The sequence below is a fragment of the Mytilus edulis genome, chromosome 13, assembly GCF_963676685.1.
Source record: "Mytilus edulis chromosome 13, xbMytEdul2.2, whole genome shotgun sequence".
Lineage (NCBI taxonomy): Eukaryota > Metazoa > Mollusca > Bivalvia > Mytilida > Mytilidae > Mytilus > Mytilus edulis.
The window spans coordinates 1,961,071-1,988,946 of NC_092356.1; the positions used below are offsets into that span (position 1 = coordinate 1,961,071).

At 31.4% G+C, this 27,876-nt stretch overlaps 1 protein-coding gene across 1 annotated transcript in view; it reads right to left on the reverse strand.

The window, feature by feature from the left end:
* LOC139502336 (uncharacterized) overlaps window positions 1-27,876 on the reverse strand; it is a 61,977-nt gene that overhangs the window by 23,845 nt on the left and 10,256 nt on the right. Inside the window, exon 2 of the mRNA XM_071291784.1 lies at window positions 25,798-27,061. Within this exon, the coding sequence (XP_071147885.1) occupies window positions 25,798-27,061 (1,264 nt within the window). The remainder of the gene's footprint in view (window positions 1-25,797; window positions 27,062-27,876) is intronic.

Consider the following 27,876-nt stretch of genomic DNA (forward strand, 5'->3'; position numbering starts at 1 on the left):
GAAGCGCTTTTCTTCATTTACTTTTATCAAGAACGCTTAGAGCAAACTATTTACATCGCCATCCCTTTAACAGAACAATACAATATCTTTATAAATATAACATGTATAAGTGTAAAAACAATAAAGGCTATTCAAAAATTTTGTTTTTTTTAATAATCCAAATGATATTTGTGTGGTAATGTGCGGTATGTTTTCTTGAATCTAATAAGAACCAACAGCAGTTAAATTTTTAAATAGAAGAAGTTTTATTTATTGATGCATTTAATTTGTGTCACTGATTTTAACATTTATTTCGATTTGTTCGAATGCTTTTACCTGTTAAAATATGTAATTTTATACGAAATAGATTTGGTTATAAGGAAGGGGAAATTTAAATGAAAGAAAACCGTTATCGTTTAAATGCACATAAACTTTACTATTGCATGCAACGTTGTCCCATCCTGTTAGACTATTAAATTTATATTGAACAAAATACACATGGCTTGCATGCGTCACGGTGCAAGGAACTTATATCAAACTCATATTTTACAAAATAGTTTCACATTTGTCAATGAAAGTCACGTTATGTTTGTTTTCGTTCTGTACTTCAATATTGATGATTGTTGCGCTGAATTTTGGTACTTTCTAATTTCCTTTTTCTTTGGGTACTTGGATGTTGGTGATTGATGCGTTGAATTTTAGTACTTCCTTTTTTCCTTTTCGTTGGGTACTTGGATGTTGGTGATTGATGCGTTAAATTTGTGTACTTTCTCTTTTCCTTTTCGTTGCGTACTTGGATGTTGGTGATTGATGCGTTGAATTTTGGTACTCCCTTATTCCTTGTTCGTGTTAAGACTTTGATAAATTACAATTGCACTTCCAAATAAATGTAAAATTTAAATTCTGCACGATTTAAAAAAAATATTCAAAATTTATTTTTCTTAGGGGTTAGTATTCCCCATTTAACAAAGTATGATAAATGTAATATATTGATGTCTTTCTCTTTTTTTTAAATACAGAGCTTAAGTCCACTAATTTAAATATCCCAGCATAAATAGAGTAAAAAAGTATGAATTCAAAAGTTGTGTGATATCATAATCTTATCATCTATCATTTATAATATGACAAAATGACAAGTTGTCTGCATTAACGCTTCGTGGCTAGATCCAAACATATCCAGAAAATGTAATTTTCATTTAATGTGTCTGTTTTACGAATGTGATCATTGGCGTCCAGTGACACCATTTGCATTACACATTGCGGTATTTCTGATTTGGTAATACTCTCAAAGCTTATAACAATTAGTTTTGCTTGCAATCCAATAATATGCTCAATCCCAATAGTAGCATTCATTGTTCACAAACTCATTTGAAATAATTAAGATCATCTTTTTACATTTTGAAATGGAATTACTAATGGCAAGTCTTTTTTGACCAGGCCGTACATCCACATCTCCTCTGTCTGACAAAAGAAGTTTACAATTTCGTTTCTCTTCAAGAAATGAACGCAAAGGTTCATACACCCATTTATAGTCCCCATCTCAATAAGCTACATATGCATCATCTCCAAGTGCTTCTTCTTTTGACTTGCGGAAAAGTGGATTGGCCATTCAGATAAATAAACAAAAGTATTGTAGATGCAATTTGGAACGATATCCAAGTAGGATAAATAATAGAAGCACACCGAATAAAGTTGCAGAAAAAAATAACCATATTGACGTTATACATCTTCTTCTCATAATTCGCAAGTAATTGTAGACGATATTTGTTTTTGTGATATTTTCATCGTTTCCGACACACGAATAACTACCATTGCTGTCAAGTTTCACTTTAATAGCAGATAACCATTCTACAAAATTTAATGAAGCACACGTACAGACAAGAGGATTTCCCTCTAATAAGACTGTCAATGTCTTATTTGATGTTCTAAATAGCACTTCAATTGCGTCAATTTCCTGTGTAGTCAAAGATAAGGAGCCTAAGCCGGTTAAGGTCATTGAGTTTAATGGAATAGTTGTGACTAAATTCCTCAGTTTGACTTTTGAATGTTGAACTTCTGAATTGGTCTTCGAATGCATTCCTTGAAAAGTCTATATACCGCAAAAGTTTGAGTCCATGGTGGAATTGTCCATGGTGATCATCTTTTAGACCAATACTTAATAAAGAACTTTGCATTATCAGCTACTCCAAATTTAAACCCGAACAAAGAAATTCAGGATTTAAAATTCAGGATTTGAAGTGTCTCATATTTAGAACTCCTACGTTCTGCAATCCGTAAAAATATAGGTGCAGTCGTAAAATGAAGAGTATGTTAAATCAAACATTTTTAAGGTTTTGATATTCTTAAATGTGATGCTATTTATTGAACTGGTATGGCTGTGAATAAAAGATGCGTTGATGAATTCAAGCGAAGACGGAAATCGTATAACGACATCGTATGTGTTGCAAATGTGTATGAGAACTTAACTGTTGTCCTGATGGCCGGGGTAACATTGTTCATTATATCTCTTTTGTATTGGTATATTCTTAGTGAATCTTCTGAGATTTGTAAACAAATTGAGATTTACGATCAGCCAAGCTCTTGATGATAATCGAAGTTATTATTATTTAGATTGAAATTCTCAAGACAATTTTTGTACTTCATCTTCTGAAAGGCGATTGCATCTATCAGCCTTATACAATTTCCAGTTAAAGATATTTTCTTTACACAAATATTACCTGTATATATATGTAAGTAGTTCTGTTGTAATAACATATTCCCCGTAATGTCTAAAATTATTGCTCAAATCCAATTCATCCATTTTTCGATTCTCAAACACTCGCAAGCTGGTAATGTTTTTGATAATATTAGATAATCTTGATTTGGAATAATAAGACTAGAAAGAGCTTTAAAAGTGAAAAAGAATGTATTTCTATCGCCCGTAATCTGCCCACTATACTTAAATATTCCAACGGTGTACTTTTGAATGCGCTAAAAGTAGAGTTATGTAAAATATTATGTTCATAATCAATGTAGAAGTACTTTAGATTTTGCATAACAGAAAATATCCAAATCGCGAATGATCCATTTAACGGTCGACCATAAGTAAACACCATTAAAGCGTATTTTTACAGTTGTTTTCATAAGTGAACAAAAGTAATAATTCTGTTGTTGAATGTCTTGATCGGTGCCATGAATGCACGCTCATTTCATGTTCAGACACTTTCGTCCCTGCACTATACAGATTGATATGAATAAAATGAGGAATGGATTATACGTAAGTTAGAAAGGAACCAAAATCAAAAACAAATATCAAAAAATGACATATAGTGAGCAATATATAGAGTTGCCATGTCTATTTTACTATCTAAACAACGCGGTGTTTGTGTGTACAGAAGTGTGGTAGAACTAACATAGGTTTGATAAAACAATATGTAAATTTGTACACCTATATGATAAAGAAAAAAACCATTCAAAACATAAAATATATGGTTTTTGCTTTCGCCGGGAACAAAGGGAAAATAATGTGAGCCACTCAAACAAAACTTCAGTTACTGTAATATCTTATGCGTAAAATATTTTTCTATTTTTTTAATCAGTAAATTATAATTTTCTTTGGTGCTATCACAAAAAGTAAAAACAGAGATAAGTAAAAGCTCACCACATCAAGAGACAAAACCATGACCAACAAAAGACAGACAACAATAACACAACTTAAGACTGAAAATTAAAGATTGGCCGACAGGAATATGATAAAAAGCCGGGGTGACTACGTGAGATATAGAAGAGTGATTATATAGGTGTCATAGCATGGTGATGACAGAAACAGTATCACATTTACTACACAAGATAACAGGTGCTCCACCGGTGCTTCCAGACGTGTTATTCCATATACGTCGGTGATCAATTTAAAATTAATATATCAGAAGTCCTCTATGACAGAGATATTTCAAAACGATCAACTAGAGTAAATCTTTCAATCTTTTTTACTATATAAAGTAAATCACGCTAATTTACAAATTTTGAGTAATGTGATGTCTTCTGACCAGACAATGAATGATCCACATTTTTTTATATTTATGACTGGCCCAACATCAACAATGTTCGTTCCTACCAAAGTGTCGACCTAGGCATCATGAAATAAAATTATTAACGTAATTTGTCCTGACGCAAAACAGCACAACGGGAGCCAGGTATTGCTCACATTTTAGTAGCATTTGCGAGTTTTTCTTTCAAATTTCTTAACAATCATCCCTATATTTAAGAAGGAAGCGCTTCTTGTAGTACATCATCTTTATTTACCTGCTCGTGTCCTCATGAATATAAGATTTAATTTTGAAATGAAGGTTAATTTTCGAATGACTCTTAGCCAATCAAAATACTAAGTAACGTATTATAATGAAACATACATGCAATGTACTCATGTGTATTGCCAAATTTTGAACGATATCAAAGAAACATAAAGACATATTTCAAAAAGATTTGATAATGAAAAGATGAGCGAGGCTTTTGACTGTGTTCTATATGACAACTATTATTATAGATCAGACTGATATAGATGCTGGTTATACATGTAACTCCGGAGTCTCTAAAGATTGATTTAAGATCTACTACTGTAGTCGGTAATGATGATTCATTTTCTTCAGAACTATTGTAACATATATCTTTAACAGAGAGGTAAAATTACTAAACTTTCAGTATTCCAAAATAACATGACAAAAAGACACATTTCAAGTAAAAAATAAAAAAACCTCACAACTAAGCTCTCACAAACAACGGGATGGATCTTAGGTGCTCATATTGTTGAGTTGTGTGAGTGATTTTTTATTATCTATTTCATGATGTATTAGATATTAATAAATCAATTGATGATAGTATAGGGATGCATTTTTATATGTAATGGGGATTAACATTGGACACAGCAGCATGAAACTTCCTGTTTTGATTGTAAACCTTTTGTTAAATAGTTTTACATTGGTAACAAAATATATTTATCACAATGAACTTAAGGTATGTGTTTTACAGTTATATAGTTAAATGTTAACGTAATGCCTGACTGACTTTATTGGGTATGGTGAACCGATCAAAAGATATCAGTTCGTGATGATACATTCAGAAATCAGATTAAAATTGTTAAGATTTGCATAATAGTTTTCGCACAAAGTTTACAACTCAATGTGTATTCTTTCTTTGTGTAAATTGTACTTTTTCATTGGTTTATTCCGGATATTGTGAGATTTCAATAAGTATTACGGAAATAAGATGTGACTGTAGTTCGCGGAATTTCACATTCATACCAACAGAATGTCCACAAAATACATCAGAGTTATATATGGTTAACAATGACCTTGACATTTTAGGTAAGGAAGCATTTTCTAGATATAAACAACTCAGTTATCTGGATATAAGTAACTGTAATATAGCGTCAATCGACCAATCAGCTTTTGATTATTTGACCCAATTAAAAGAACTGAAATTTTTCAATAATCCACTGAACACATTTCAAAGTAATGTATTTGCACCATTAACTGAGCTACGAGTTCTTTCCATATCGCATACTCTACTGTCAACGTATCAAAGAGAATCGTGGTCTGACTTTTTCAGAATTACAACACTGATTTGTGATGATGGCCCATCGAATGGAACATTTTCTGAGGTATTTTCTAACATGAAAAGTCTAAATTTCTTTGAAGTTGATTATCAGAGTGATGTTATTTATAACTTTACATTTAATTCATTTAAAAGGACGCCATTAAAGCATTTGAATATTAATAGTCATTTACGAGAAATTGAAATCGATGGTTTTGCACCGTTAGAATTTCTTTCTAGTCTTATTATTCCAAATCAAAATTTTCTTAAACTATCAAAAACATTACCAGCTTTGCACGTGTTTGAAAATCGAAAAATGGAAGAATTGGATTTGAGAAATAATTTTAGAAATTATGGTGAATATGTAATTTCGGCTGATCTATTTGCATACATCGGTAACATTTGCGTGAAAAAATTACCTTTGAGTTGGAATGGCATTAGGAGGATAGATGCTATCGCCGTTCAGAAGATGAAATACAAACATTGTCTTGAGACTTTAAACTTAAATAACAATGACTTTGACTATCACCAGGATCTTATTATCTTTTATCTTAATTTCTTTATTAACATTAAAAGAATAGACATTTCTTCGATAACAAGTCGATCTATTGAATGCATTCGCGAACAAAACAGTGATGGCACTAGAATACTGGATCACAGAGCTATATTTGATACTCGATCAGATTGGTCTATAAGACTACCTTCTTCACTCGAATTTCTAAACGCATCATTTATAATCGGACGAAATGATCCGATAAACAGTATAACTTTCAATGGTATAAAACGATTGGAAATCTTTGACCTTTCATACTCATCACTTGCAGACGACTGCAATTACACAGTGAGGGGACTTCAGAACGTGCTGATACTTAATGTATCACATTTCAAATGTGGTCTTTTAAATCCATACTTTCTGCAATCTGCAGTCAATTTGGAACAGTTGATAATGCAAAGTTCTTCACTAAGTATTGGCCTTAAATATGATCACTATAGTCAATTCCTCTCTGGGCTCGAACGTTTGCAGTATATAGACTTTTCAAGAAATGCATTTGAAGACCAATTCAGAATTTCAAAATTTAAAAGTCAATTAGACAGTTTGCAATCTTTGATTCTGGAAGGAAATTTATTCACAAGTGTTCCCTTAAATTTAGAAGAATTCAACCGTCTGCGTTTCCTTAACATCAAACATAATAAGATAGCCTACTTGACAACAAAAGAAACTGACGCCATTGAAGTGCTATTTAGAAGATCAAATAAAACAATGACAGTGTCATTAGATGGCAACCCTCTTGTTTGTACTTGTGCTTCGTTAGATTTTGTAGAATGGTTATTTACTACAAAAGTGAAACTTGACGGCAATTGTAGTTATTCGTGTGTCGAAAACGATGGAAATATTACAACAACAAATGTCTTCTACAATCACTTGCGAATTATGAGAATACGATGCATTACTACAGTATGGTTAATTTTTTCTGCAACTTTATTCGGTATGCTTCTTTTATTCATTCTAGTTGGATATCGTTACAAATTGCACATACAATACTTTTGTTTATTCATCGGAATGGCCAATCCACTTTTCCGGAAGTCAAAAGGAGAGACACTTGAATATGATGCATATGTAGCTTATTGCGATGGAGACTATAAATGGGTATATGGACCTCTGCGCATATTTCTCGAAGAAAGACGGAATTACAAACTTCTTTTGTTAGATAGAGGAGATGTCCTTGCTGGAGAACATAGACTTTTTGCTTTAAACAATTCAATTCCAAAATGCAAAAAGATAATCTTAGTGATTTCAAAAGAGTTTGTAAACAATGATTGGGCATACTATGAAGCTACTGTAGGAATTGAACATTTCCTAGGATTACAAGCGAGAATAATTGTTATAAACCTGGAACATATAACCAAGACAGAAATACCGCAATGTGTTCTTCAAATGATTTCATTGGACGCCAACGATCATATTCGCAAAACAGACATATTAAATGAAAATAACATTTTCTGGAAATGTTTAGATCAAGCAATGAAACGTTAATGAAGGACAGTGTCGTTATGGCTTTTTCAATTGATGCTATTCAACAATTGTTTTTTCATTGTACAAATCCATTGTCAGTCTAAAGCGTATGCAAATAAAGTAAACATTAAAAACCTGCACGGTGGTACTATAGATAAGATGACCACTATATTAACGAAAGGAATAAAAGAAACCAATGACATTAAAATACGACTAGATGGGCTTGCAGGTATGAGCAACAATTTTACCTTAACAAAAGTGTATTTACAATTCTTATTACAGACGATCATATGACTGTGTAAAATATCATTATCGGTAAACGCTTATATATACATGTATTTTTGTAAAAAAACTCTATAAAATTGAAATGGCGTTTAAGGTCAAATACATGAGTTTGACAATTTATAACGTGACATCCCACAAAAGTTTATGAGCAAATTATCGAGATTATTTAACCTGTTTATTCAAATTAACACAAAAGTCATAATTTTGAAATAGTTATCAAAGGTACCAGGATTATTATTTAGTACGCCAGACGCGCGTTTCGTCTACATAAGACTCGTCAGTGACGCACATATCAAAATATTTATAATGCCAAACAAGTACAAAGGTGAAGAGCACTGGGGATCCTAAATTCCAAAAAGTTGCGCCAAATACGGCTAAGGTAATCTATGCCTGGGGTAAGAAAATCCTTAGTTTTTCGAAAAATTCAAAGTTTTGTAAACAGGAAATTTATAAAAATGACCACATCCTTGAAAATACTTACTATTTGTTCAATAGAAAAGACCATGTCATTGATCTAATCTTATGTCTTTCTTTTTTGAATTGTGTGTTTATGGTGCAAGGAACTCCAGAAAAGTGTTTCGGTCGAAAACCATTTTTGAAGTTTTACTTTCATTTATACAAATTCTAGATTACAATTTACCATCGGTTGTAATTAAAAAAAATGTCACATCATTTTGTCAAACAGACATGCTTGATTGTATGCTAATTATGTGTATGATACAAACCATATCTGTTAATTATTTAAAGTTTAAATATTTTTATATTTTAACAGGACGTAGCTATATTGTATACAATTCAAGGTCAGGCAATTATGTGAAGTAAAACGATATCTTTGTTTTCTTCCCATTTAAATACCATTTTCTTATCTCAATATTCAGATCAATATCTTACTCGTTATATATCAGGTAAACAAGAACGAACTATTTGAAGTATAGGTTAATATGAGTGCCACCATTTTAATACACGCATAATAGGAAATCCTTCCGTTATTAGACCTCCTATTTTCATCTTTTCTGTATTACAAAAAACGTATCTGAAATGTCTTATTTTAACAATATAATAGACCACTTTCGAGTTCATCCGTCACCGGCAAAAACTCGTCAATTATGCACGCCTTTATGACGTCATTTACCAGATAGAGGGGCTCGCCTGTATCCCTGCACTATTTACTTTCATCAAGCGTCTTAGTGATCGTCTTTGTGCAGGATAAACTAGAAATAATGGTTGCTCTGTAGGTACTTTCTGACAATTCCCTAATGACAGCAGTGTTGATTGTCAATTTTGAGAATTCAATTTGCCGAATAATTCGTACAATATATAATTATAGTTTTCCAACCACTCGCTCAACATTGGAAGGAAGTGACGACGCCCCTAAACGCACAAATGACGGTGATAAAGGCGCGTAAAATTGACGAGTTTTTTCCGGTGACGGATGAACTCGAAAGTGATCTATTGTTTTTGTACAGTGTGATAGATACAAAATCTCGAAAGTACGACTCGAATATCATTTTGTTTATTTCAACCAATGTTCTTCCATAGCCAAAGGTTGTTATTTCATACTTATAGATAGTGACTAAAATTATATCATATGCCATAGAAGAATAAATACCTGATAATCTTTTGTAGAACACTACAAAAAGTCTTTATGTTCATATAGCATGTATAGGCCCTCGAAATTCTTCTAACTCGCATGTTAACAGTTGTTGGAAACCTTAACAAAAAGTTTCGTCATTTAAAATTTACTCAATTATTGCTGCATTTAAACTGAGTCAACCACTTTAGATTTTAAATAAACTCATCATAGACACCAGGACTAAATTTTATATATACGCTAGACGCGCGTTTCGTCTACAAAAGACTCATCAGTGACGCTCGAATCCAAAAAAGTTATAAATAGCCAAATAAAGTACGAAGTTGAAGAGCATTGAGATCCAAAATTCCTAAAAGTGTTGCCAAATACAGCTAAAGTAATCTATGCCTGAGGTAGAAAAGCTTTAGCATTTCAACAAATTCAAAATTTTGTAAACAGGTAATTTATAAATATACCAATATGAATGATAATTCATGTCAGCACAAAGAGTGCTGACATGTGTGCTCGGTTGCACTCAATCTCACAGACTTAAAAAAAATCAAGATTCGAAGAGGAAAAATCATAAATAAATTTCATCTCAACTTTCAGTTTTTGCTTTGTAATATGAATTTCGATTTTGCTTGTCATATTTAACTAAGTTAGACATCACGTGACTTTTGTGACGTATAATAGCCGCCATTTTGTATTATATTTTCCCCATATAAAATGCAAATATGCTTCAATAAAGTTTAATTTTCTCATAAACCTGATCCGTTTTCTTACTTTTGCAAATCAATCCTTGATATTCAAACATATTTCTATCAAATAATGTTGGTCCTAACAGTTTAATTTTTGATTGAATTCGGTCAAATCGGAATCGTAAAACATGCACTTTTTATCGTCATTTCTCCGTTGACTCAATGCTAAATTACCAATACCCATGTCTACTCTTTTACAACAAATTAAGAAATTCTGTAAATAAGACACAAACTTTGCAAATCGATTAAGTATATTCAAACATTTAGCTGGCGAAGAAAACTACTTAAAACAGTTTAATTTCAGGGCAAATTCGGTCAAACATCGATTTAAAAAAGGGAATTTTACGAGATTTTTCAAAATGGCGGCTGATGTATCATATGGAAATGTTGCATAAAATCAATAATTTCTATAGTAAGACTTTCCTAGATTATATTTAATTTTTCATAAAGAATCTCTGATGTTTCTGTTATTTTCCTTTAGTGATATTTCAATATCATTGATTTCAAAATTTCTCAATAAACAAAATTATTTTAAGTGTGACATGGGAACATTTATTTTGACAGATATTCATCCAGGAGATACTGTTACCAGAAAAAAGTTTACAATATCTATAATAAAAAAAATCCTCTTCTTTTTTTAAAGGTGTTTTTCAAGTTTTCTGTATATTTTATCTTTCTTTAGAAATATATTTATACATTCCTTTTAGAACAAAAAAAAAATGTTTTCATCCTAAGAGAAAAAAATCAATGTCCAATTATAATAGATTTATATTCTATACCTTTAAAATTTCATTCCTTCGCCGAACAGGTGAAATCTAACTTGGGTTATAATGTTACATCATAATATATTGTCAGGTAGACGTGCAAACCAAAAGCAACCAGGTGACATTCAACATCCTGTCAGTGTGTATACATGTATTACCAGAGTTTTAATATTGTAATATGCAAAAGTTTTCATAAATCTACAAATAAATATCTTCTTCTTCCCGTGTCAAATCAGAAGAAGTATGTTTCATAATAAACTTTAGGAAAATATGAATATTATGAAATTTTTTGTTTAAAAGGTGTTCAAATATTTATGTTTCTATAAATATTTCAAAGAAATATTCTGATTCAAATTTTAATTTAAATGAATTTCGATCATTAAATATGATTTTATTGTTATTTATTTTTTAATTCAATATTTAAAGCTAAATCCAGACAATGAATCGATATAAAGCTTAAATTGTGTAAAAAAAAGAAGAGTTTTTGTATACATTCCAACAGAGACGTATAATACGATTGGTCTGGGTGTAACAGTATACCCGATTATATCTATCGACTGAGTTATCGGTCCTGAATAGGACTGATATAGTTGGGTATGTTCTCGTCAATAAATGTACGAAATAGTCCTAAGAACAAGACAAGTTATCAGCATGGGTTGGTCTCAGTACTAAATACATGAGGAACACGATAAAAAAAGACGTTCATTTTTATTTTAACAAAAAAGAGTATGATTACCATTAAAATTTCTTCCTATTGTCATAGACCAAGTTCATGTTAGTAAGTAAAGATGCCCGTACACTCCCGAGCAAAAGGGTAAATACAGAAGATGAAAAAAAGCAATATACAAAATGCATCTCTGACTAATTAATTTTAACAATAAGAATATTTTAGGTTACATATAAATTGTATTTGAGTTTTCTCTCTCCCCCCCTCTCAATATGTATTGTTGGTGGTTGAATAACTGCATCTACTCAGTTTTCATATCTAATTTGACTTTCACATTACACATGTCATCTGCTTTTTTTTTAAAGAAAGTATCACCAGTGCTAGACAGTTTTCTTTAAGGCATGTTTCATAGTGTTAGAGATTTTTGATAAAATCATAATATTTAATAAAATTGTTGGTTTGTACTTTTTCTTGAAATTAATTATATTTATAAAAAATGATATTTTCACGATTAATAAGGTCACTTATTGACTGCACGGACCCCTTTTCCCATTGACTGTAATATGGGAAATCATCCAAAGAAGAAAAATTCAAAATATCTAAGAATAAAATGTCACTGACAGAAATCTCAGTAACACGAAGCCATGGTTCACACCGAACTACACGCTAAAAAATGATCCCAAAAGATACTAGATATGTGTAAAAACTATTCAAACGGAAAACCCAACGGTCTTATCTATTAAAAAAAGAAAGAAACGAGAAACACTTATGATACACATCAACAAACGACAACTACAACATCAGACTCATGACAGAAAAATGTAAATCAACTTAGCAAAAAAGCTCGAAATGCGACAATGAATGAAAAAAATAGAGATTTTCTATCAGGTGTGCTAACTTAGCGAAATTGAAATATAATATAACAGGTTGTGGATATCTTAACGCCAAGTTATAATTTGATTTTGAGTATTTCAAACTATATTCAAATTAATTAAATTAACAGGGAACACACATTCAACGAACGATCCTTTTGATAAACATATCCAATTTTCAGATTTGCTTATTAAAACTCTCATTTGTGTTTTGAATTTTTGAGTCTTTTTACCTCGGGAATAGATAACCTTAGCTGTATTTGGCACAACTTTTAGAACTTTTGGTTGCAATGGTCTTCAACAATGTTCAACTTCGTATTTTATTTGACCTTTTTAACTTTTTGGGAATCGAGCGTCACTGGTGAGTCTTTGGTAGACGAAATGTGCGTCTTGCGTTAATATAAAATTTAATCCTTGTATCTATGATGAGTTTATTGTCAGAAAGAATAATAGAAAAATAGTAGCTCAAGCATAATTTAATCTTAAGCTAACCAGAGAGGCGAAAGACACCAATTACATGTTTAGGCTAATAAGTCAAAAACATACTGATAAAACGACAAAACTGTACAACAGCACGAATCCCAACGACCCTGCTACACACATAACATTAATTAAAGTGGGGACATTTCACGAATAACCAATAATGTTTAAACAGTAGGACAATAAAACTACAATCAAGTATTTCACAAACGTATCCATGCATAAAATATGTGTTAACGTAATGACATCTGTTAATGTATAGGGTAGCTTAATTTTGGAATATTAAAACCAACCTTCAAATACCACTAAACAGATTATTATATCATGTATATATAAGAAAAACGAAAAATTATGTGTATTTCTTTTCTTGGTGAAAACTGTCTTATTGATGTATATGTGATACATCACAAAAACAAAAAAATTAAACAACACAATGAATAATTTAATGAGTCCTAAGCGCATTTCTTGATTTACTTTTATCAGGAACGCTCAGACCCAAATATTTGAAAGCCGAGGATGTATAAATACCGAAACAGTTGAAGAGGTAGATAACAAAAAATACCTAAATAAAGCAAAATCTATCTAAGGTAAACTTTGCCTGAGAGAGTTGAAACCTTGGTTTCTTTATTATTTCAAAATTTATCAACGGACAATTTTAGAAAGGTTTGTTATAAGTCATGTCAGTACCGTACATAATACTGACTACTGAGCTGATGCTACCCTCGGGAACTGATTGTCCACCAGCAGAGGTATCGACCCAGTGCTGTAATTTTATTTTAAAACAACACGTTTTATAGTTTAGTGTGTTCGAAGTGCTTTTATGGATTTACCGTCAATTGTGAACCGGATGGAGAGCTGTTTCATTAGCACTTATACCACATTTTCTTATTTGTGTCTTTTAAAGGAAAAAAGTCAATTAACGATCTCTTTTTTGAAATCTGTTAAATTTTGTATTTAAGATATTTATTTCAAATATTAGCGAGCCCTTTGGTAACGGTTCACTTTCTTTTAATAGCATCTCTGTTGTTACTTTTGTATACTCTTGTAACTGAAAATAAGCGCCATGCAAGTGCATACGGGCATCTTTGGTTACTTTTATGCATTTCATATGGTCTTTAGTGGTCTTAAGTGGTTTTAATGGCAATCATACTTCATTTTGGTTAACTGTTAGTGCATACAATTTTTAAAGATGCGACTCATTCATCGCCAAAAAGTAAGTTCTTTTATAACAATCAGGTTTATCATGTGTATTGAACTAAGGCCATGCTAACACTTTTTATTTATACTCAATGTACATAAATTGGAGCGAGTACGCGAAACGTTTTTTCAATACTTTTTTTTTGGAATGAAAAAAATAGAATGCACACAAGTCTTTAATATTTATTCTAAAGAGTGAGAAATTATCTTTAACAGCGAACACAATTCTAGTGTCAATGAGTTTGAGTGTTGATATGACATCTTAAATATAAAATTGTTGATTTATTTCTTATTGATAAAGTATTAATGTAAATAGATTTTGTTAGCTTTTAAATTGTTGTTATTGAGGGAATTCGAAGTTTTACGTGTAGCCATTCGAACAGAAGTATTGTCAGTCTTTAAGGTATCTTTTTTTAACAGTTGACTTTATGATAGCTTAGCATCATTTTATAAGGTAAAAAGCTCTCAAATTCATGTTCATCGGTTTGACTCAAATTCTCATATTGGATTTTTAATATAAAAATCATATAAAATATTTATCCAATTCATAAAGTCAAAATTAAGTAATTCACAAGGCATGTTGATGATATGTAGCTTCGTTTCGTGTGTATTTTAGTCTAGGCGCCATCTAAATAACTATCGAGATGACTAATAAAACAACCGATGGTCACATAACACGATATAAACATACATATAACTAGATATATGAACCTGGATATTTCTATGTCATTGTAAATACTAAATTTAATCATGGAATCTAAGAAGATTTTTTATCAAGAATTTGCAAGGACGTCCATTTACCGACATTTATTAACGCTTTCCTTAAACATTGCAGAGATACAGCAGTCACGGATGTTAATATATATGAGTACAAAAGAGGCAGGTATTCCAGTACCTGTCTAATATTTTACAGAATGGACTGCTTTCGGCTTATATCCTTTACATAATTAAAATTTAACTGTTTAGAGCTGAAAATATCGTAATACACATTTGCTGAGAACATATATTTTAGTGTTGATACGACACCGACCAAGACGTGTGAAAAAAGCACCAAATAATAACTAAAAAAATAACCCATGTCTAAGAATTAGCTTATGTCTTTTCATCCTACAGCAGCTAGTACATTTTAGAATGCTAATAGCGAATTGTATTTCAGTTTAATAAATGATTGAACAAAAGTTTGTATGTATCTCATAGCTTGTGTCCCCAGAACAATGCAAACTATCATTATATATATATCTATATCGTATAAAAACAGTAATGGCTATTTTCAAATATTGCTTTAGATATTCCAAATGATATTTGGTGGTAGTGTTATGTATGTTATCCTGAATCTAATAAGAAATCTATGAAGATTTTTTATCAAGAATTTGCAAGGACGTCCATATACCGACATTTATTAACGCTTTCCTTAAACATTGCGGAGATACAGCAGTCACGGATGTTAATATATATGAGTACAAAAGAGGCAGGTTTTCCAGTACCTGTCTAATATTTTACAGAATGGACTGCTTTCGGCTTATATCCTTTACATAATTAAAATTTAACTGTTAAGAGCTGAAAATATCGTAATACACATTTGCTGAGAACATATATTTTAGTATTGATACGACACCGACCAAGACATGTGAAAAAAGCACCCAGTAATAACTATAAAATTAACCTATGTCTAAGAATTAGCTTATTTCTTTTCATCCTATAGCATCTAGTACATTTTAGGTTGCGATTTATAGTGTTAACCATAAGCGATCTACGCATCTCAATATGAATTTCGTATGCTCCATCTCTCATCTCTTTTATCACCAACATAGTTCTAATAACTTTAATTTTAACTTACAGGTACAAAAATGCACAACTATTAGTTCAACAGAATGCACAAATATTAGTTCAACAGAATGCACAAATATTCAATTCAATAATAACAGTCTCTTTGCAGCAAGTTTGCGCAATGCATTTTGAAAATTTCAACAGACCGATGCAATTCTTTCCGCATGGATTTTCTTGTCGCTAAATAATTTTATAGCAATTTCCAATAAAGTGAGGGCCTCCAATGCATTCCAATATGGTATTTAATACTTTTCTTCTGTACCAAGTTGTAGACCATCAATGATATCCTGACACTGCCTTAAATTGTTGAGGTGAAAATAAGCATATGCTGTGGGAGGAAATGGACATGTAAAATTCGTACCCTCTATTAAAATTTTATCTGGTGTTTATGTTGAATCTCCGGTAAATCGTATACAATCACACGCATTATTTTCAACAGGTTAACTCTTCTTGTGGAATTATAGAAGCTTAATTGATTGGTGATGGAGATCTGAAAAGGTCATCTCGCTGTACAGTTTTCCGGAAGTACATATCAATAAAGAGTACCGTATATTGTGTAAAGCTTAACTGTATTGTTTTCTCTTGTAAAACAAAGGAATATCAATAGGCATCAAGATACAGCGTCATGATAGAAATTTGTTAGCAGATTCCTTAGACATGGTTTGTACTATTTGTATTGGTATGTCGACAATTATACCATCAAGTGGTACACGTTCAGCTTGATTTTTGCACCACTGTGAAATGCAATATGCATTTAAAGATTGTTGACACATATATCAGATTCAACATAAAGTTCTCAATTATCTGCATAAAACAACATTTTAGTTTGTTCTAATTTCTGAACATCATTTACATATGAGGTAAACGGTTCGATTGGGAAATTCCACATCAACACATCAGAGTAAGATATTTGATCTGAAAATAAGATGCATCGCCAATACAACCATAGCTATGTAACGTATATAATTCATCTAAAAGTACGTCACGAGCGCATCCCTCTATTTTGTTCTCAAACATGTTCTTCTCTGGGATGTAGAAATGGAAACAAACTGAATGCTCGACACAATGTACTTAAAGAGGGACAAAAGATACCAAAGGGACAGTCAAACTCATAAATCTTAAATAAACTGACAACGTCAAGGCTAAAAATGAAAAAGACAAACAAACAAACAATAGTTTACATGACAAATCTAAGGCCGTGTTCACATTGACCTAAACTCGGTGTTGTGTTAATGTAACTCACACATAAATTAAACATAATTACGTTCCCATTGATAAAACTCAATGTTTACATGTAGTTTAAATCATGTTTTGTCTACATGCAGTCGATAGTCGATGTAGGCCTTGTGTAGGTTCAGTGTACACAAAACTAGACATTCCAAATTGTTATTTTTCCATTTATATGTAAAAAAGAAACGATTTTTATATAAAATTGATACTTATAACACTTATTAATAAAGTTCTTTACATAAATGTTTGTCTGAACTTGATATATTTATTTGTTATAAAAACACTTTACGTATCCTTATAAACCCCTTATCAAGACCCATCCATCATCATTGCCGAACACATAATCCATTAGAAAATGTCTTCCCGAATCGACTGGACGTACAAAATGTCAGAATTTTTTTTTTTTTTTTTATAATGAATTTTCTTTATTGTAACAAATAGACTAGCACAACATGTATGAACAAAGGTGTACAGAATGGCATTTTAACACAAAAGAAGTATTATATAATAAAACAACAATTGAATATATATGGTGGTGCAATAGTAGCTTGAAAATAAATAAATATCTTATAACATTGAAGTCTTACTTGTTCTTGCGATATGCATAAGTGGTGTTTCAATCAAATTTTAACATTTATTATTTATTCTATGATAGGGGCCCAGGGACTCCAGTATTTGTTATATTCCTCTACAGAGAGGTTTTTAAATGAAATGTATTTTTCTAAATTCAAGTGTTCCTTTAAATAGTTTTTTAAAGCATTTAAATTTGGCAAAACTTCTTGTAGTTTTGTTCGGTAGATGTAGTATTTTGAAAAAAGAATAATCTTATTTTTAACAAAATTCAATTTAACATTTTCTAAGATACCAAATAAAATAATCATAATATTCAAAGGCAGTTCAATATTTGTCATTTCAAAAATCCAAATGTTTAGTGCATGCCAGAGACTGGCGACCATCGGACAGCTCCAAAATAAATGTTCTATGGTCTCTGGTCCTTCTTTACAAAATGTACACATGTTGTTACTATTTATTTTCATCTTGTAAAGTAGTGAATTAGTTCCCAAAGTTCTATGGATAATTCTATATTGGAACCAGCTAAGCTTAGTGCTTTTACTATATTTTGTACACGAATAGTGTATTTTTTTTCCAGTTAATACCAGTCATATTAAGATGGTTCTCCCATTTTTCCTTTGCAGCAAATGTAATATATTTTTCATTCAATATGTTGTACATGTCTTTTGAACCTTTTTTTGATTAAAAAAAGATACTTATGTTAAAAGGTATTATTGCATGAATTTTTCTCTCGTTTACTTCAATATTTATCGTGTTTAACCACTCATTAAGCGAGTGTGCTATTCCATAATAATGTAAAATATTTGGCCTAAATTGATATAATTGTTGGAAATTATGAAATGACATAACTTTGCCCTGGTCATCTAACAAATCTTGCACTGTCCAAATTCCCGCATTTGCCCAGTTTTTATAGTAGACTCTTGAACCACCAATTTTAAAGTTTTCTACCTCCCATAAAGAATAAGATAGAATTTCATCAATACATCTTGGTTTTCTAATTTGATTAAGGGTTTTCCAAAAAAAAAATCAAAAACTTCTTGCCAAAATTTATTTGATGACCTTTTAATAGGCCCAATATAACTTATTTCAATAAAATTTATTTGCTCCATAATAGAGACTAATCTCACCCACTTTGAATTCGAATTATACAAACGTCTCACCCATGTAAGTTTTAGTCCCTGTATAAATGCTTTTAAATTTAGCATTTTTAAACCACCCTTATAATAATCTTGACATAAAAGATCTCGCTTGACCTTATCTGGTTTATTATCCCAGATAAAAACATACATTTTATTTGTTAAATTAAGTAACATATTCTCATCTGGACTAGGGATAGATAGAAACAGATGATTTAATTTAGCCATGACCAAAGTTTTTAAAATGGTAATCTTTCCAAAGTGGGTGAGATACTGTTTTGACCATTTTTTCAAAGTGTTGTCTATATTATCTAAAACTGGCCTATAATTTAAATTAATCATTCTATCTAGGTCGACTGAAAAAGTAATTCCAAGTAGTTTAAATGTACTGGAGCCCCATTTCAATCCCCACTTTACACAAATTTGATCCTGACTATGTTTTTTGCTACCTATCCAAATAACACTTGTTTTTTCTATATTTATCTTAAGTCCCGAGATTTCAGCATACAATTGGAGAACACGAAGAGATGCATCGAGCGATGATTCTGGCGAGCCATCTAATATCAAGGATGTATCATCTGCATATTGAGAAAGTACAAACTCTGTATCATCTATAGTAATACCCTTTATCTCCTTACTATTTCTTACCAAAATGCCTAATATTTCTGCACATAGCAAGAAAATATAAGGGGATAAAGGATCTCCCTGTCTACAGCCTCTCTCTATAGTGAAGAATTCTGACAGACAGCAGTTTTGTGTCACCGCAGCTGTTATATTGTTATAGAAGGTTTTAACCCAGGATATAGCAGATTCACCAAAATTCAAATATCTTAATGTATCATAAAGAAATGACCAAGATATGGAATCAAATGCCTTCTCAAAATCAATCAGCAGGAGAATTCCTGGAATATTATTTTCTTCAGTAAAATGTAGAATATCATATATCAATCGACAATTTTCGCCTATATATCTACCTGGAACAAAACCAGTTTGATCTGAGCTTATTAATTTTGACAAAACAGATTTTATTCTCTCTGCTATACAGCTTGATGCCAATTTATATGTAGAATTAAGTAAAGTAATAGGTCTCCAATTTTTAAGAAATTGTTTTGGTTTACCATCTTTTGGAATACATGTAATCACTCCCTGCCTCTGGGTGACAGACATTTGGCCCTTCCCATACCCAAAATTTATAGATCTAAGGACAAATTTACCGATATCAATCCAAAAAAATTTAAAAAATTCTGCAGTGTAACCATCAGATCCAGGACTTTTGTTATTTTTCATCCTCTTTAATGCTGCAGTTAATTCAGAAAAATTAATATTTCCCTCCAATAATTGCTTTTCATCCTCGCTAAGCTTTGGTATCTCGTCATAACAACATTCCCGTGTTAAATCAACCTTTTTTAAACAATCTTGTTTTCTATAAAGTTTTTCATAAAACACCTTTGTCTGATTTAAGATTTCCTTTTGTTCCTCCACTATAACACCATTTTCTAAAGTAAGTTTTTGAATAGTCTTATTAATATAATTTCTAGTCTCTAGATTTAAAAAAAAATTAGTAGGTTTTTCTCCTTCTTCAATCCACTGACTTCTTGACCTAACATATTGTCCCTGAACCTTCTTTTGTCTATACATTTTAAGTTCTGCTTTTTTCTGATCAATCTCTTCCAGATTTTCTACTGTTAGAGCATTTTCTTCTAATTGTTTTAATTTTGAAATAATTTCATTTTCAATTTTTATACCGGCCTTTTTTTTTATAAGAGGCATATGAAATAGTTTTGCCACGTATTTCTGTGAGTAGAGTTTCTAAAAATAACTGGTCATCAACAGTAAATTCAATTTCAGAGTTGTCAATATTTTGTAAATTTTCATCTCTATATATCTTGACGGCATATTGTTCTTTTACTATATTTATGAGGTTTTTTATCTCTTTAACATAGTCAGTATCATGAAGAAGAGAATTATTAAACTTCCAAAGGCCTCTGCCTTTTATAAATTCATTAATCTTGAAAGAAAAGACCACAGGTGAATGATCAGACCTGTAACTATTATCAATTTTAACATCATTAACAAAGTGAAAAATATTATCAGAAATCAGAAAAAAATCTAAACGAGATTGTTTAAAGGTTTTTTTTTCCTCCAAGTAAATCTTTTCAGATTGGGGTATAATTCTCTAAATGGATCAACTAGATTAAAGTCTTCCATTAGCTGTAATACTTTTTCTCTAGACTTTGGGTTGTTGATATTAACATAATTATGGGTATCAAGATTAAAACTTTGAATGAGGTTAAAATCTCCACAAAGAATACAAGATTGGTTATCAAATTCCTCAATAATGTCAGCCATCTTTTGATAAAAGCAAGGAGTGTCTACATTTGGCCCATAAATATTTACTAAAGTAATTCTTTGTTTTTCAATTGTAATGTCCAATCCAAGAAGATTTCAACCCTCATCTTTTTTAACTTTGTGAATTTGAAGATCAAAGTTTTCATTAAAAAAGATGGCCACCCCTCTCTGATTGGATGTAAATGAATTGAAAAGGCATTCTCCCTTCCACTGATTTTTAATATTTAATTCATCTTGTTCTGTAAAATGTGTGTCCTGAAGACAATATACATTAAAATTCTTCGACTTTAAATAGTTCAAAACATCTCTCCGTTTCTCCTTTGTATACAGACCTTGACAATTATAAGAAATTATTTTAAGAATATCACCCTTCATGCATGCGTTTAGCTTTATCAATATTTATAACTCTAATGATTAGTGAGTATACATAAATATACCATGAAATTGTCAGAAATATTTGGCACTGGTCTTAACTCAAACAACGATTCACTCATAAATGCATTACTAAAAAAGGGTGAGATTGATTGTTTGTTTGTGTAGAATCTCAGATCCGTTAAAATACAATAAAAAGTAAATAAAATATCACCCTCTCCTTTTGCTAAAAAAAACCCCAAACAAACTTGTAGAAACAATACCATTTGAAACAAACAGAAAAGATAAAAATGTACTGATCCTTAAAATCGCAATTCTTTTTCTTTGTCTATAAGCACGGTGATGCAGTCTGTATTTTTAATGCGTAGTCGAGACATCTTTAAACTACTGCAAATCATCCAAAATGATTTTCTTAAAGAAGCAACTACTTTATTTTTTAAAAAAGGGAGGGGGTCTGAGTCCGAAGTTTTTTTCTCTCGCGAAAGTTAATATTCATTTTTTTTCGATGGCACCAATTCAATATTTAATAGCATAATATATGGGGGAAACTTTGGATTCAGACTATTTTTTTCATTCTAATCATCTGTATAATCCGATTTTTTAATCAAATTGTGGAAAAAATCCATCCCCCCATTTTTTTTAAACTCAAATGGTCGTTCCCTTACTGCTAGACAAGTTGTTCGAAAATTTGAGTTCGGTTCTACGTAACGAACATTTAAGTTTACAAGTGTTAAAAAATCTTATGTACAGGTAACTAAACAAGGTGTATATATGTGGACAAATCTTATGTGAAACTAGTGCAGATTACATTAAACCAAATGTAAACATGTTTAATGTACACGGCGTTTGGTGTGAACACGGCCAAAGGCCAAAGAAAACTAGAGAATAAACAACACGAACTCCACCAAAAAACTAGGGATGATCTCAGGTGCTTCGGACGGGTAAGCAGATCCTGCTCCACATATGGCACCCGTCGTGTTGTTTATGTGATAACAAATCCGGAAGGTAGTCTAATTCGGATTTATAACCTGCTGAAACATCGCATAAAACAAGGTATAAGATTATTAGGCATCCATACAGCTAGTGGTAGTTCTTCAGATATCCAGAAAATAAATGTTTTCAGGACAAAAGATGAAACATTTAAAAAAAAATTCTATAACATCCTTTAAAATAATTTTTAAGAGAGAAAAACAGAGTAATTGAGTGTGAGTAAATGTGTTTATTAGAAATTTCTCAGCTACTGAAACAGATATTCGCCATTCTTACCTTGTTTAGGCGGTACGTTAACTCCATTCCAGGGTTTAAGCTAGGATTTTGAGGGCTTTAGTCACTTTTGCGCGATATGAAAATCAACTTTTGTTTTTTCTGTAACAGCAAGGGATCAAGGGTATAGTTTACTAGCCTTATCTTTGACTTTGTCAGATTTAAAAGGACTAAGGCATGATTGGCAGTCAGTATTGTATGATTTGACTGTATTGGCCAAGTGGCGGATCCAGAAATTTATTTACTATTCACCCATTTAGGTGCGAATCATATTTTTGGATTAAATTTCATAGAGATTGATCCAATATCCACCCATTTAGGTGCGAATCATATCCCTGGCCTTCCATTGATACTGTGCTATGTACGTAATGTTTCGGGTTATTTTGGAAATGTTTTTATTCCAGGGAAACCTTCATCAGAGACCACCCCTTTTGTTTTTGTTTTGTTTTGATTTGTTTAGTTTTAATTTTTAATTATTTCTTTTTTATTACTATTTACTTGAGTTTAGTTTTTTTTTTTTTATTTTATTTTAAATATTTCAAACAGTTTCTGAACTGTTTTTTTTTTTAATAATTTCATTATATTTTTTTTATTTTTCTTAAATTTTTTAACCAATGTTGAATTAATTAATTACTCGTTTCAGAGTACGACTTTGTCCCCAGAAGAATATCAGTTCACATGTGTTGTTTACATGATGGTCATTATTTAGTTCCGCACAGTTAAATGTTTAGTAGGAACTGTGAGGTTTAGATAAATTATTGTATAGCTCGTTTAACTAATTCACCAGTGTTTCTGTTTCTTTTGAAACCTATTAATGGGTGGATATTGGATCAATTTCTATGAAATTATGTCTAGATCCCCCCCTACTCCGCCTCTGTGACCCTTTTTATGAAATATTCTGACATGCAATGTGGAAACGTAGTTCACAATTTCTCTTCAGTTTGTTACAGAGGACGTTCCTGATCAACAAAAGTTGGATTCAAGGAATAACAGCAGAAATTAACTTGCAATGAGTACATCACTGCGTAATCCGTGTTCTTATAAAACGTTTAAATCGATATTTGGAAATCATTTCTAATAAGTTGGAACTGTATACAATCCTTTTTGGATAGAGTATAACAACTGATAGGAGGTTGTAATCAAATCAAGAAAAGTTCACATTTACTATTTTCGGTTTTAAAAGAAACGAAAACGGAGAGTGACAAGTGATTGATAAATTCAAAACTAGTCCGGATTTATCAGGAAATTAACATTGTTCGGTTTAATTTCTTTAAGTTAGAGATATATATTTGTATCTCTCGTTTAATTGATTCTAAACGATTTCGTATTTTACAATTTTAATGAGAGTCTATAAATAGTAATAAATACTTCCACGCATGCGTAGCACTCAGTACAGGAAGTACCTGTTTAACTTGTGAAGACTTTTCTAAAAACGTTTGAATAAATTTCTATACTTTAAATGGAAATTGTCGAAAGTTTTTGATGGCAATTTATATCAATTATGACGCAAATGCATTCGAATGAAGAATCTACGACAAACGAACTTCAAATTGTGATCGTTTGAGAAATATTGAAATTCAAATGCGAACTGTCCCGGGTAACAATTTCGATCAAATGACGAAAACTATAGTATACTCCTGGTTGTTGAAATTCCAACTGACTGATTTTCCTGGAATAATAATTATGATGGTCAATTATGAGGTTTATTAATAATTAACGGATTAGTGATCCATCTGATGACGATAATCGGATTGGTTGTAATCACAACTTGTAACACCTGTTGAAAATGTTAATTACCTGGGGTCATAAACTTGTCAAAAACATGAAGACAGGTAAATTTATTGTTTTTTCATGCGAAATTATTTTTACACTTGTAAAATTTTAGTGATGAAATTTATTTAAAATACTTTCGTCAATCCGAAAACCCTTTCGTAAATAACGAAAGTGACGAGCGCTAGCATTCGTTACAAAAAGTTCCCCGTGTTTTATTATACTTTGTTTGACGTTATGACTTGGCCATGAGTTATTTGATCGTGTTATCTATATACTGAAGGAAATATCTACGTTTTACAATGCAGAGAGCAGACAAATCAAAATTTCTTTTGTCGTCAGTTATACACGGTCTATGAATTGTCATGCGCATATCATTTACAAACAAGAATATAACTTTTTTTATATAATGCACTCGAAAATTATGTGTTCATCTTCACAATATTACAAAAGTCTCATTGCGGCAGAATTGTTCGATTCATCCGGGTAGATTTCCAAAGACTGTAAGAAAGCTTGTCGTGCGGATTCCTTGTCGCCAAATAATTGTAAAGCAATTCCCAATAAAGTGTAGGCCTCCGCTGTAATCCTCACATTTGCCATCAAATATCTTTCTCCTATAACAATTTTTAAATCTTGAATAGAATCCTGACATTGTCTAACATTATTGAGGTGATAATGACAAAGAACACTAAGGAAATAGATATAAGCTGTGGATGGAATTACATATGTTTTTTTCCATCCCTCCATTAAAAGTTCTTCTGGTGTTAATGTCGAATTCACTTTAAATTGTATACGATCTACAAATAGTATTTTCAGAAGATAAGCAACACTCTTCTTGTTGAATGACAGCAGTTTAAGTGACTGGTAATGGATTTCTGAAAGAGTCATTTCAAAGAACAGTTTGTCTAAAGTACATTTCAATATAGAATACCTAATGATGTGTAAAGCTTTCCTGTATTGCTTTCTTTTGTAAAAAAATGAAGCTATCATGAGCCATCCAGATACAGCGTCATGATAGACATTTGTTAACAGAGTACTTAAACAGGATTTGTACTGTTTGTATTGGTATTTATTGATGATAGTTGCTCCATCAAGCGGTAAACAGTGAGCTAGACTTCTGGACCTCTGTGATATGTAGTATGCATATAATTGCTTTAGTGAAAAATGGTGACACCATGTGTTGTGTAATAATCCTTTGTTGAATATATCTAACTCAGAATAAGTTTCTACGAAACAATTTGCATAATACAACATTCTGGATTGCACTATTTTCTTAACGTCATTTACATATAATATAAATGGTTCAATTGGAAAATTCCACATCGATACATCAAAGTTTGATATTTGATCTGAAAATAAAATGCATTGCCAACCATAGCTGTGTAACGTGTTTAATTTTTTTAAAAGTACATCACGACCACGGCCCTCTATTTTGTTCTCAAACATGTTGTTTTCTGGAATGAAGTAATGTGAACAAACTGAATGCTCGACACAATAGACTAGCCTTCTGAAACATCGCATAAAACAAGGTATAATATTATCAGGCTTCCATACAGATGATGGTACTTCTTCAGATATCCAGAAAATAATTGTTTTAAGGAAACATGAACAGAGCAAATCTTTACATTCAGAATCATTTGCTACAACATCTTTCAAAATTATTTTCAAGAGAGCATAGCACATTAATTGGGTGTGAGTAAATGTATTAATTAGAAGTTTTTCAGCCACTGAAAAAGATACTCGCCATTCTAGATCTTCTTTTGGTGATCCGTGAACTCCGATCGGTACAAAAAGTACTCCGTGATTTATAATACTTTGTGTGACGTTATGACTAGGCCATGAGCTACCTGATCTTGTTATCCAATTTACAGCAGAAGATATCCACGTTTTACAATGTAAAGATAAGGCAAAATCCAAATCTCTTTTTTTATCAGTTATACACGGTCCATGAATTTGATTGCCTTTATCCCCAAACAATAAAATATTTCCCTTATATAATGCACTCGAAAAATAATGTTTACCGTTATGTTCTTCACAACATTCCAAAAAAAAATGATCTCTGCTATATTCTAGCTTTAATAGAGTAAAACCAGGTTTTACATCGTCTGTATCCATGGACAGATAAGTTATACTTGTATCAAAGTCGGGTTGCTTATCCGCATTCACCTGAATAGATTTGTCTACATCCATTATATCTAAATCACTTCCTCGCATTTCAAGTCCTTCTCCATAGCTTCCACTTGTTATCCATGTAAATGATTTGCTACTTGAAAAATTATCTCTTATCGCGTTCATTAATCTGATTGTGTTAACATGTTCTTCTGTTCCTACGATGTTGTGACATAGATAGTTATACAGAGCTAGTGATATGTTTGGTGTTATAATATCTGTAATTAGAAAATTAAAACAAACATGGTAAAACATTGTTCAAGGTATATATCATCAAAAAGTGTATATTTATGATGCCTTCACTTATTTTGCTGACAGTTAAGTTCTCCGCAGTACATTTGTTTTGCACATTAAACTTAAATCAAACGAGATTTGAATATGCAGATGATGTGATATAATAAAAATATTAGTAGAGTAAAGTTCAAAATAAATGAATTTGCGTCAGGAAAAGGTCTTAAATACATAAGTGGACTAAGAAATCAAAACAAAGAAATAAGAGACACAAATTAAACGTAATGTTGGGGAAAACGTATTTCCTTCAAACTCTTCCATAATATAGATTTTTTTCTACAAAACGCCTATTAAAGTATGAGTGACCGTACTATTTTTCATACTCAAACTGTAAAAGTCGCGCAAAATTTTCCTATTTTGTTTGAATTAATCTAAATATATTTTCTATTAGAGTAATCTCTCCCTGGATATATTGGTTGGATAGTTTTTTTATTGTTAAATAAAATCCCAGGGATCTAGTTTTTTTTTAAAACAGTCTTAACAAGGCATCGATTACTTGTAGTGCCTCCCCGTGCTTCAGGTTTATGCTCTTATAATATACTAGATTATGGAGTGTGTCCCAGCGGGAACTTCTCTAGTTCGTTACTTTAGGGATATTTTTCTAAAAGTAGTACTTCAATATTCAGCCCCATTCTACTATTTAGTCAGACGTCAGTCGGTACCCTGATATACCCTATCTTTTTCGGGTAATTTATACGAATAGCGTTTGACATTTTTAGTCGAACCATCTTTAGCCGAACAG